The sequence below is a fragment of the Aulonocara sp. 'chitande type north' Nkhata Bay genome, linkage group LG23, assembly GCF_057382095.1.
Source record: "Aulonocara sp. 'chitande type north' Nkhata Bay isolate Kocher_YH1m ecotype deep benthic linkage group LG23, A_spYH_male_GT1.1, whole genome shotgun sequence".
NCBI lineage: Eukaryota > Metazoa > Chordata > Actinopteri > Cichliformes > Cichlidae > Aulonocara > Aulonocara sp. 'chitande type north' Nkhata Bay.
In genome coordinates this window covers 19,079,737-19,091,249 of record NC_141365.1, presented here as the reverse complement: position 1 = coordinate 19,091,249, position 11,513 = coordinate 19,079,737, and the positions used below count along the sequence as shown (strand labels likewise).

General features: G+C 44.6%; 1 protein-coding gene across 2 annotated transcripts in view; it reads right to left on the bottom strand.

The window, feature by feature from the left end:
• Positions 1-9,162, bottom strand: part of LOC147301531 (uncharacterized) — a 29,405-nt gene extending 20,243 nt beyond the window's left edge. Inside the window, exons 1-7 of one of the 2 annotated variants that reach the window (XM_086284670.1) lie at positions 7,188-9,162; positions 6,586-6,759; positions 6,092-6,265; positions 5,615-5,788; positions 2,702-2,875; positions 2,225-2,398; positions 13-186 (exon numbers count right to left, since the gene is read on the bottom strand). In XM_086284670.1, coding sequence (XP_086140796.1) covers positions 13-186; positions 2,225-2,398; positions 2,702-2,875; positions 5,615-5,788; positions 6,092-6,265; positions 6,586-6,759; positions 7,188-7,957 — 1,814 coding nt within the window. In that variant the 5' untranslated portion in view covers positions 7,958-9,162. The remainder of the gene's footprint in view (positions 1-12; positions 187-2,224; positions 2,399-2,701; positions 2,876-5,614; positions 5,789-6,091; positions 6,266-6,585; positions 6,760-7,187) is intronic. The other variant, XM_086284671.1, reaches the window with a different exon arrangement.
• Positions 9,163-11,513: the final 2,351 nt, after the last annotated feature.

The window sequence follows — 11,513 nt, the reverse complement described above, 5'->3', positions numbered from 1 at the left end:
TTCTCTCCATACCTGAGAGTGTCCAGTCTCCAGTGTGGATCCTTCAGTCCATCCGACAGCACATTAATTCCTGAGTCTCCTGGATGATTGTAGCTCAGGTCCAGCTCTCTCAGATGGAAGGGGTTGGAGCTCAGAGCTGAAGCCAGAGAACTACAGCCTTCTTCTGTGATCAGACAGCCTGACAGACTGTACAGACACAAAATAAAAATTAATCTAAAAAGCTTTTCACTGAAGATCTCTCTTTGCTGGACCCTCATTCATTCCATCCATTCAATTTAAGTTAGGATTGTAAAACAGCAACTGAAAAAAAAAAAGAATAAAAACACAAAACAAAAACAATACTGTGACCTCTTCTAGTTTAGCAGTAGACTACAGCAAAGAACATCTGAAACGGCTTCAGTGTGAAGAAGAGGATTGTGAAAGCTGCAGATTCTGCCACATCGGTGTGTATTGCAGGAGTTTTAAATCATGAGGCTTTGCGGGTAAACCTTTGAAAAAACACAATGCAATGTTGTTTCTTCCAGTTACTTCTTCAAGTCATGTATCTGTGGTAATCTAACAGTGGAAAACACTTATCATTTGGGGAATATCACAGTGGCTATCTGCATCTTAAGCGGGAGGCCATCACCCAATGAAGCCAACAGAACCACATCATCTGCGAAAAGCAGAGATGAGATTCTGAGGTCACCTAAGTGATAGCCCTCCGCCACTTGGCTGCGCCTAGAAATCCTGTCCATAAAAGTTATGAAGAGAATCGGTGACAAACGGCAGTCCTGGCGAAGCCCACCACCTACAGGGAAAAGGTCCGACTTATTGCCGACTATGCAAACCAAGCTTTTGCAATGGTTGTATAGAGATCGAATGGCCTGTAGCAATGGGACAGATACCCCATACTCCTGCAGCACCTCCCACAGAACACCCCGAGGGACACAGTTGAATGCCTTCACCACATCCACAAAACACATGTAGACTGGTTGGGGAAACTCCCATGCACCCTAAAGTATCCTTGAGAGGATAAAGAGCTTGTCCAGTGTTCCACGACCAGGACGAAAACCGCATTGTTCCTCCTGTATCCAAAGTTCGACTAATGGACAAATTCTCCTTTCCAGCACCCTGGCATAGATTTTCCCAGGGATGCTGAGGACTGTGATCCCCCTGTAGTTGGAACACACCCTCCGGTACCCCTTGTTAAAAATTGGGACGACCACCCCGGTCTGCCAGTCCAGGGGTAGCGCTCCTGATCTCCACGCAACATTGTAGAGGCATGTCAGCCAGGACAGCCCTACAACATCCAGAGCCCCTGCCCCTGGCTGCCGCCAGGCACACCATGCACCCGACCTCTATGGCGTCCCCTACGGGTTGTGGGCTTACAGGAGGGTGGGCCCATGTCCCCTTTTCGGGCTGTGCCTGTTGAGCCCCATGGACTGAGGCCCGACCACCAGACGCTCACCCTTGGGCACCCTCCCTGGGCCTGACTCCAGGGCGGGGCCCTGGTAAACATATCCCGCGCAGGGTAAAATGTTCCCTCGGTGATATTCAACAGGAATTAAAACTATAATGATAATATGGGAGAAATATATTCTCTGAATGGATATAGTCTCTCTTTACAGTCCTTGTTACTACTTGTCATGGTCCAGGATCAGATGACTCTGCGTTTAAGTTTTGTTTATTCAGTGTTCTGGGATTTTGTTGGGTTTTCATAGTTTTGTCTTTCGTATTTCATGTTCCTTAATTTATCTTTAGATCACTATGATTTTCCAGCTTTTAGGTTTTGTCTCTGTGCCTCCCTAGTGTTCCTTGTTTCTTGTGTTCCTGGTTTGATGTTTGTGTTATTTCATGTTCCCATTCCCTCATTACCCTCATTGTATATTTAAGCCCTGTATCTTCCATTGCCCTTTGTTGCATCGTACCCACTTATCTGTATAAGTCTCTTCCTGTGTTTCTAGTTTCAGTGTTAGTTCCTCCTTTCTGGATTCCTGGTGTTTGAGTTGAAACAGTATTTTTAATTGTATCTTTAATGTCCGTATTAGAGAACATAACATGAACAAAAAGGACTTTGGGATTTATTGCAGGATTATTAAAAAAAAAACTCTAAAGAGTAATTTAAAATAATCCAACCAAAGGTATATAAAAGGCTCATGTTAATACTATAACCTTCAGACATATATTCAGTAATGCAATACAGATTCTAAATAATGCTCAGTGACAAAGATTGAATCCTGACCTCAGAGTTTCCAGTATACAATATGTACTGTTCAGTGCAACAGACAGAAGCTTAACTCCTGCATCCTCTATGTCGTTTTCACTCAGGTCCAGCTCTCTCAGTCTACTGGACTGGGAGCTGAGAGCTGAGGACAGAGCTTCACAGCTTCTCTGTGAGAGGTTACAGACACTCAGTCTGAAAAATAATCAACACAAAGACAAAAATAATAAATTAATAAAAACACAAAACAACAACACTGAAATTAAAATGCATTGATGGTGTAGTTATAAGTGACTATATCTGGCAATATTTAATGTTCCTCAAGGACTGGTTGGAATTACTATTGTCTGATTTTAAACACATCAGGAATTGACTGTCATTTACAAATCATGAGAAATGATACACTACAATAACAAATGCATGTAACTGACCTTTATTAGCTAAAAGTTTAATTGGTTAATTATCTCATTTGACATAAATAAGAATCCTTGATCTGACCTCAGAGCTGCCAGTTTACAATGTGGACTTTTCACTCCAGCAGACAGAAGCTTCACTCCTGAATCTTGTAGGTTGTTGTTACTCAGGCCCAGATCCCTAAGGCTAGAGGATTGGGAGCTGAGAACTGAGGACAGAGATTCACAGCTTCTCTCAGAGAGGAAACACCCATATAGTCTAGAAAGCAAGAACACACACACACACACACACACACACACACACACACACACACACAAGCTGAAATTACAGTATATTGATTGTACAGTGATGAGTTACTTGATCTGGTAATGTCTCTTATGTTACTGTTCAGACTGCTTCCATCAGGAAGGAGGTTCTGCAGCATCCGGTCCCGTACCAGCAGACTGAGAGACAGCTTTTTCCATCAGGCCATCAGACTGCTGAACACGTCATAGACACCTCAGCTTCACTACTGGAACTTTAACATTATGCACTCCACACTGTATATAAATGCCACTTGTTTTGCACATATTCAACTCTGTATATTTTATATATTTTATTATTATTATTATTATTATTATTATTATTATTATTATTATTTTTTTTTTTTTTTTTTTTTTTAACTATTTAATTTGTAAAAATGTGCATACACACACACACCACACACACACACACACACGTAGGAAAATATTTAGTATACACATCCAGAAATGCATACACTATTATATATTGTACATATATTTATTAGTTTCAGGTTGGCCATTCTTGTATTTTGCTCGTTTGTGTTGTTGTGTTTGCACATCTCTGTTGCTTGTGGGGCTCGCACACAAGAATTTCACTCGCATGTGCTGTGCCAGTGTGCCTGCACATGTGATGTGACAATAAAAGTGATTTGATTTGATTTGATTTGATTTATGCTCCAGGACAAGGTGGGTTTGCTATTTCCTTATATTAAACACCAGAAATGTGTCAATTTAGGCAAGGCAAGTTTATTTGTATAGCACAATTCAACAACAAGGTGATTCAAAGTGCTTTACAGAGACATTAGAAACAAAAACAAATAAAAAGTATGATTTAAAATTGATTAAAACAAGCAAACAAACAAACTAATTAACAAACAAACAAAACAGTATATAAAATCAAAACAGATACAATCAGAACAATGGATAAAATCAGTAGTTAAATGTAAGTTTTGAAATTTAATCTTAAAAGTGTGGATTTGGTGCTTTATTCAAATGCAGCTGAGAATAGGTGAGTCTTCAACCTGGATTTAAATAAACTGAGTGTTTCAGCTGATCTGAGGCTTTCTGGGAGTTTGTTCCAGATATAAGGAGCATAAAAGCTGAATGCAGCTTCTCCGTGTCTGGTTCTGACTCTGGGAACTGATAAAAGACCAGATCCAGATGACCTGAGGGATCTGGAAGGTTCATGCTGGGTCAGGAGGTCACTGATGTATTTTGGTCCTAAACCATTCAGAGCTTTATAGACCAGCATCAGAACTTTAAAGTCTATCCTCTGACAGACAGGCAGCCAGTGTAAAGACCTCAGAGCTGGACTGATGTGGTCCACTTTTTTGGTCTTAGTGAGGACTCGAGCAGCAGAGTTCTGAATGAGCTGTAGTTGTCTGACTGATTTTTTAGGTAGACCTGTAAAGATGCTGTTACAGTAATCAAGCCTACTAAAGACGAATGCATGGACTAGTTTTTCCAGGTCCTGTTGAGACATCAGATCTTTTATCCTTGAAATATTCTTGAGGTGATAGTAAGCTGACTTTGTTATTGTCTTAACCCTTTAAGACCTACCATAGAGCCAAGGCCGCCAGAGCTTATATTATATTTTTACATGCTGTGGAGCCATTTTTGGGAGCATTTCAAGTTGCTATACATCAATACAACCATTATAGCCCAGATTTTAATAATATGTATTCATTAAGTGCATAGTAATTACATAAATTGCAAAAAAGTGCAATAAACTACAAAAAAATTGAAAATCGTTTTTGCTTTTTTAACATATATTTGTAGTTAGAGAAATTTAAGAGGCTTATCCCTCAAAACTGTAAATACAAAAAAGTTGCACAAAATAGTTTCCCACCACAGGAAATTTATTTTGAGTGTCTTCATAGTTTTATTTTTGAAATACACCAATTTTTATACACTGCAGGAAAAACGAAAATAAATATTATACTGCAAATTTGCAAAAAGGCAGCATATGCATCAAAATAAACTATTTCCAGCAGTGCAATATGAGTCCTAAGCATCCCAGAAACGACACAGAAAGTCATAAAGTCAAAGATAACTTTTAAAAACACCAGTATAGGCTCATAAGGCCCTGATGGTAAAAAAGACTATATTTCCGCGAAAATGACGTCACTTCCGGTTTCGGGCAGGTAATGGTGGAAATGCAAAAGTTCGCGCTGACGTCTATTCCAACGTAGGAAGTGTTATGAACAGCTGATCGGATCGGCAAAGCGTGTTTCTGGAATATTATGTTTTTGTTCCTGCAAGCGCTTTTTATGCAGTTTTTGCAAAGCTTTATGTGGAAGGAAACCGTGACCTAGGACAAGCTGATGGCATAAGATGTAAGTACAAGTCCTCCGGTTTCATAGGCAAAAAAAATGTTTGCGCTAGCTTACGTGGTTGCAGTGCTACCGGGATTTAAAAATAGTTACGCAAAACAGAGCGTGCCTGCTCCAATCGGCTAGTTACCTATTGATACAAAGTATTTCCTGTTTTCTAAGTATGTTTTGAACCAGTTTAGTACAGTTCCTGAAAGACCTGCCCAGTTCTCCAGTCGTTTGAGTAATATGTTGTGGTCAACTATATCAAATTTACTGTGATTTGAAAATGATGAAAAATACTAAGATGCAAGAACAAATAAATAATACCTCCCTTTAGTGGCAAAAGGTTTTAATTGATTAAATATGTTATTTGATGTAAAAAAAATATTATTTGATCTGACCTCAGAGTTTCCAGTGTACAATGTGCGCTCTCCACTCCAGCAGATAGAAGCTTCACTCCTGAATCTTGTAGGTTGTTGTTACTGAGGTCCAACTCTCTCAGTCTACAGGACTGGGAGCTGAGAGCTGAGGACAGAGCTTCACAGCTTCTCTGTGAGAGGTTACAGGTGCTAAGTCTGAAAAATAATCAACACAAAGACAAAAATAATAAATTAATAAAAACACAAAACAACAACACTGAAATTAAAATGCATTGATGGTGTAGTTATAAGTGACTATATCTGGCAATATTTAATGTTCCTCAAGGACTGGTTGGAATTGCTATTGTCTGATTTTAAACACATCAGAAATTGACTGTCATTTACAAATCATGAGAAATGATACACTACAATAACAAATGCATGTAACTGACCTTTATTAGCTAAAAGTTTAATTGGTTAATTATCTCATTTGACATAAATAAGAATCCTTGATCTGACCTCAGAGCTGCCAGTTTACAATGTGGACTTTTCACTCCAGCAGACAGAAGCTTCACTCCTGAATCTTGTAGGTTGTTGTTACTCAGGCCCAGATCCCTAAGGCTAGAGGATTGGGAGCTGAGAACTGAGGACAGAGATTCACAGCTTCTCTCAGAGAGGAAACACCCATATAGTCTAGAAATCAAGAAAACACACACACACACACACACACACACACACACACACACACACACACACACACAAGCTGAAATTACAGTATATTGATTGTACAGTGATGAGTTACTTGATCTGGTAATGTCTCTTATGCTCCAGGACAAGGTGGGATTGCTATTTCCTTATATTAAACACCAGAAATGTGTCAATTTACTGTGATTTGAAAATGATGAAAAATACTAAGATGCAAGAACAAATAAATAATACCTCCCTTTAGTGGCAAAATGTTTTAATTGATTAAATATGTTATTTGATGAAAAATAAATATTATTTGATCTGACCTCAGAGTTTCCAGTGTACAATGTGCACTCTCCACTCCAGCAGATAGAAGCTTCACTCCTGAATCTTGTAGGTTGTTGTTACTGAGGTCCAACTCTCTCAGTCTACAGGACTGGGAGCTGAGAGCTGAGGACAGAGCTTCACAGCTTCTCTGTGAGAGGTTACAGGTGCTAAGTCTGAAACACACACACACACACACACACACACACACACACACACACACACACACACACATATGTAATGGATTTGATTTAATATGTTTTTATATGTTGATCTGACCTGAAAATATACAGAGTGCAAGAAAATCGAATGTGTCAGTGTACACTACAATTAATGATTAACTAAAAATAAATACAGTTAAAGTTTAGAAAAAACAATGCAGTTAAATTTGTGATATATATATATCACACACACACACACACACACACACATATATATATATGTATATATATATATATATTACTAATATACATATTAATAATATAATAATATATTTAGTCAAATATTAAAACAGTCTTATACTTGACTGAGTTACTGAGATACTTTTTGTTAAATAGGATCAACATTTATTGTTTAAAGAATGCATGGCCACATATTTACTTACAATGCTTTGTTGGAGGCTTTGACCACTGGCAGCAGCCTCAGAAGAGACTCATCTGAAGCAGAGAATTTCTTCAAGTCAAACACATCCAGATCTTTTTCTGATGACAGTAAGATGAAGACCAGAGCTGACCACTGAGCAGGAGACAGCTCATCTGTGGAGAAACTTCCTGATCTCAGAGACTGCTGGATCTCCTCCACTAGAGAACGATCATTCAGTTCATTCAGACAGTGGAACAGATTGATGCTTTTCTCTGCAGACAAATTCTCACTGAGCTTCTCCTTTATGTACTGGACTGTTTCCTGATTGGTCTTTGAGCTACTTCCTGTCTGTGTTAGAAGACCTCTCAGGAGAGTCTGATTGGTCTGCAGTGAAAGACCCAGGAAGAAGCAGAGGAACAAGTCCAGGTGTCCATTTGGGCTCGTTATGGCCTTATCCACAGCACTCTGGAAAAAAATTAGCATGTCGAGGGATTGACTTCTTTTGAACTTCTGGGAGGTTGTTTGTTGTTGTTCTAGCACATTGACCCCAGAGTTGATGAAGGTCAGATGGACATAAAGAGCAGCCAGAAACTCCTGAACACTCAGATGGGTGAAGCAGAACACCTTCTCCTGGTACAGTACTCTCTCCTCTCTAAAGATCTGTGTGAGTACTCCTGAGTAAATTGAGGCTGCTATGATATCAATGCCACACTCTGTCAGGTCTGATTCATAGAAGATCAGGTTTCCTTTCTGCAGCTGATCAAAAGCCAGTTTTCCCAGAGACTCAATCATCCTTGTGCTCTCTGGACTCAAGTGTGGATCATACTGCTGCCTCTAAACATATCATGCAGTACTAGTACTGTATGCAGCTCAGCAACATTCAATATGTATTATTTACTGTTACTTATGCTTATGCTTATGTTGGTTGTTCCTGTGGCTTCTAGTGATGGGTCGTTCGCGAATGAAATGGCTCTTAGAGCCGGGTCTTTGACGTGAACGACGCGAGCCGGCTCCTTATCGCGAGCCGTCACGTGGGTTTTTTTTTTTTCTTTCTCTCAGCCTCTCTCTCGCACTTTTTTTCTGCTTCACTCAGCAAGCGAGCCTTGTGCTTTACGCTTGGCAGAGGGGGGAGGGGCAGTAATTACACTCAGTAACACAGGAACAGAGCCAGAGGGGGAGAGAGAGAAAGAGAGCCAAGGACAACAACGTCACATTAGAAAGGTATAGTAATCATCCACAACTATTTTCGGTTGCAGATGATAAAGGATCCATTAAGTTTATTCATGCAGGCCCATATGACAGATAATGTGCATGTTTCTTTTTGTTTTCATATTTTGAATCGCTACCTTATCGTGGTGGAGGGGTTTGTGTGTCCCTGGGATCCCAGGGGCTATGTTGTCTGGGGGCTTTTGCCCCCTGGTAGGGTCTCCCATGGCAAATTGGCCCTGGGTGAGGGACCAGACAAAGAGCGATTCATAAGACCCTTATGAAAAGGACACCGAGGGAACAGTTTACCCTGCCCGGGATAGGGTTACCGGGGCCCCGCCCTGGAGCCAGGCCCGGGGAGGGTGCCCGAGGGCGAGCGTCTGGTGGCCGGGCCTTAGTCCATGGGGCCCGGCCGGGCACAGCCCGAAGAGGAGACATGGGCCCATCCTCCCGCAGGCCCACCACCCGCAGGAGGCGCCATAGGGGTCGGGTGCATTGTGTGTCGGGTGGCGGCCAGGAGCGGAGGCCCTGGCGGACTGACCCCCGGCTGCCAAGACTGGCAATAGGGACATGGAATGTCACCTCTCTGGTGGGGAAGGAGCCTGAGTTAGTGCGCGAGGTTGAGAGGTTGAGAGCTAGATATAGTCGGGCTCACCTCTACACATGGCTTGGGCTCTGGAACCAGTCTCCTGGAGAGGGGCTGGACTCTGTCTCAGTCTGGAGTTGCCCCTGGTGAGAGGCGGCGGGCTGGGGTGGGTATCCTAATATCCCCTCGGCTTGCTGCCGGTACGTTGGGGTTTTTCCCGGTGGACAAGAGGGTTTGTTCCCTGCGCCTTAGGGTCGGGGAACGGGTCCTGACTGTCATCTGCGCTTATGCGCCGAGTGGCAGTTCAGAGTACCCAGCCTTCCTAGAGTCCCTGGGGGGGGGGGGGGGGGGGGTGCTGGAGGGTGCTCCACCTGGAGACTCTGTTGTCCTGCTGGGAGACTTCAATGCTCACGTGGGTAACGACAGCGAGACCTGGAGGGGCGTGATTGGGAGGAACGGCCTCCCTGATCTGAACCCGAGCGGTGCTCTGTTATTGGACTTCTGTGCTAACCACAGTTTGGCCATAACGAACACCCTGTTCGAACATAAGAGTGTCCATAAGTGCACGTGGCACCAGGACGCTCTAGGCCGTAGGTCGATGATCGATTTTGTAATCGTATCAGCAGACCTGCGGCCATATGTTCTGGACACTCGGGTAAAGAGAGGGGCTGAGCTGTCAACTGATCACCACCTGGTGGTGAGTTGGATCAGGTGGCGGGGGAGGACGCTGGACAGACCTGGTGCACCTAAACGCGTAGTGAGGGTGTGCTGGGAACGTCTAGCAGAGGCCCCAGTCCGCGAGATCTTCAACGCACACCTCCGGCAGAGCTTCAACAGCATTCCGAGGGAGACTGGGGACATTGAGTCCGAATGCCGAAGCTGCTGCATTGAGCTGCGGCCGCAAGGTGGTGGGTGCCTGCCGTGGTGGTAATCCCCGAACCAAATGGTGGACACCAGAGGTGAAGGGAGCCACCAGGCTGAAGAAGGAGTCCTACCGGGCTTGGTTAGCCTGTGGGACTCCGGAGGCAGCCGACAGGTATCAACAGGCCAAGCGGAATGCGGCTCGGGCAGTGGCTGAAGCAAAAACTCGGGTGTGGGAGGAGTTCGGAGAGGCCATGGAAAAAGACTTTCGGACTGCCTCGAAGAGATTCTGGCAAACCGTCAGACGTCTCAGGAGGGGAAAGCGGTGCTCTACCTGCACTGTGTATAGTGCTGGCGGAGCGCTGCTGACGTCGACTGAGAAAATTGTCAGGCGGTGGAAGGAATACTTCGAGGACCTCCTTAATCCCACTGACACGTCTTCCGAGGAGGAAGCAGAGTCTGGGGATGAGGGGAATGACCCGCCAATTTCCGGGGGCGAGGTCACTGAGGCAGTTAAACAACTCCTTGGTGGCAGAGCCCCTGGTGTTGATGAGGTCCGCCCCGAGTTCCTGAAGGCTCTGGATGTTGTAGGGCTGTCCTGGTTGACACGCCTCTGCAATGTTGCGTGGAGATCAGGGGCAGTACCTGTGGACTGGCAGACCGGGGTGGTGGTCCCCATCTTTAAGAAAGGGGACCGGAGGGTGTGTTCCAACTACAGGGGGATCACACTCCTCAGCCTCCCTGGGAAAGTCTATGCCAGGGTGCTGGAAAGGAGAGTTCGTCCGTTAGTCGAACCTCGGATACAGGAGGAACAATGCGGTTTTCGTCCTGGTCGCGGAACACTGGACCAGCTCTTTATCCTCTCGAGGGTACTTGAGGGCGCATGGGAGTTTGCCCAACCAGTCTACATGTGTTTTGTGGACTTGGAGAAGGCATTCGACCGTGTCCCTCGGGATGTCCTGTGGGAGGTGTTGCGGGAATATGGGGTGTCTGGCCCATTGCTACGGGCCATTTGATCCCTATACAACCGTTGCAAGAGCTTGGTTCGCATTGCCGGCAATAAGTCGGACTCGTTCCCGGTGGGTGATGGGCTTCGCCAGGGCTGCCCTTTGTCTCCGGTTCTGTTCATAATTTTTATGGACAGGATTTCTAGGCGCAGCCAAGTGGCGGAGGGCTTTCGCTTTGGTGGCCTCAGAATCTCATCTCTGATTTTTGCAGATGATGTGGTTCTGTTGGCTTCATCGGGTGAAGGCCTCCAGCTCGCACTGGAACGGTTCGCAGCCGAGTGTGAAGCAGCGGGAATGAGGATCAGCACCTCCAAATCCGAGGCCATGGTTCTCAGCCGGAAAAGGGTGGAGTGCCCACTCCGGGTCGGGGATGAGTTCCTGCCCCAAGTGGAGGAGTTCAAGTATCTCGGGGTCTTGTTCGCGAGTGATGGGAGAAGGGAGCCGGAGATCGACAGACGGATTGGGGCTGCAGCTGCAGTAATGCGGACGTTGCACCGGTCCGTCGTGGTGAAGAGGGAGCTGAGTGTAAAAGCGAAGCTCTCAATTTACCGGTCGATCTACGTCCCTACCCTCACCTATGGCCACGAGCTGTGGGTAGTGACCGAAAGAACGAGATCGCGGATACAAGCGGCAGAAATGAGCTTCCTCCGAAGGGTGGCTGGCCTCTCCCTTAGAGATAGGGTGAGAA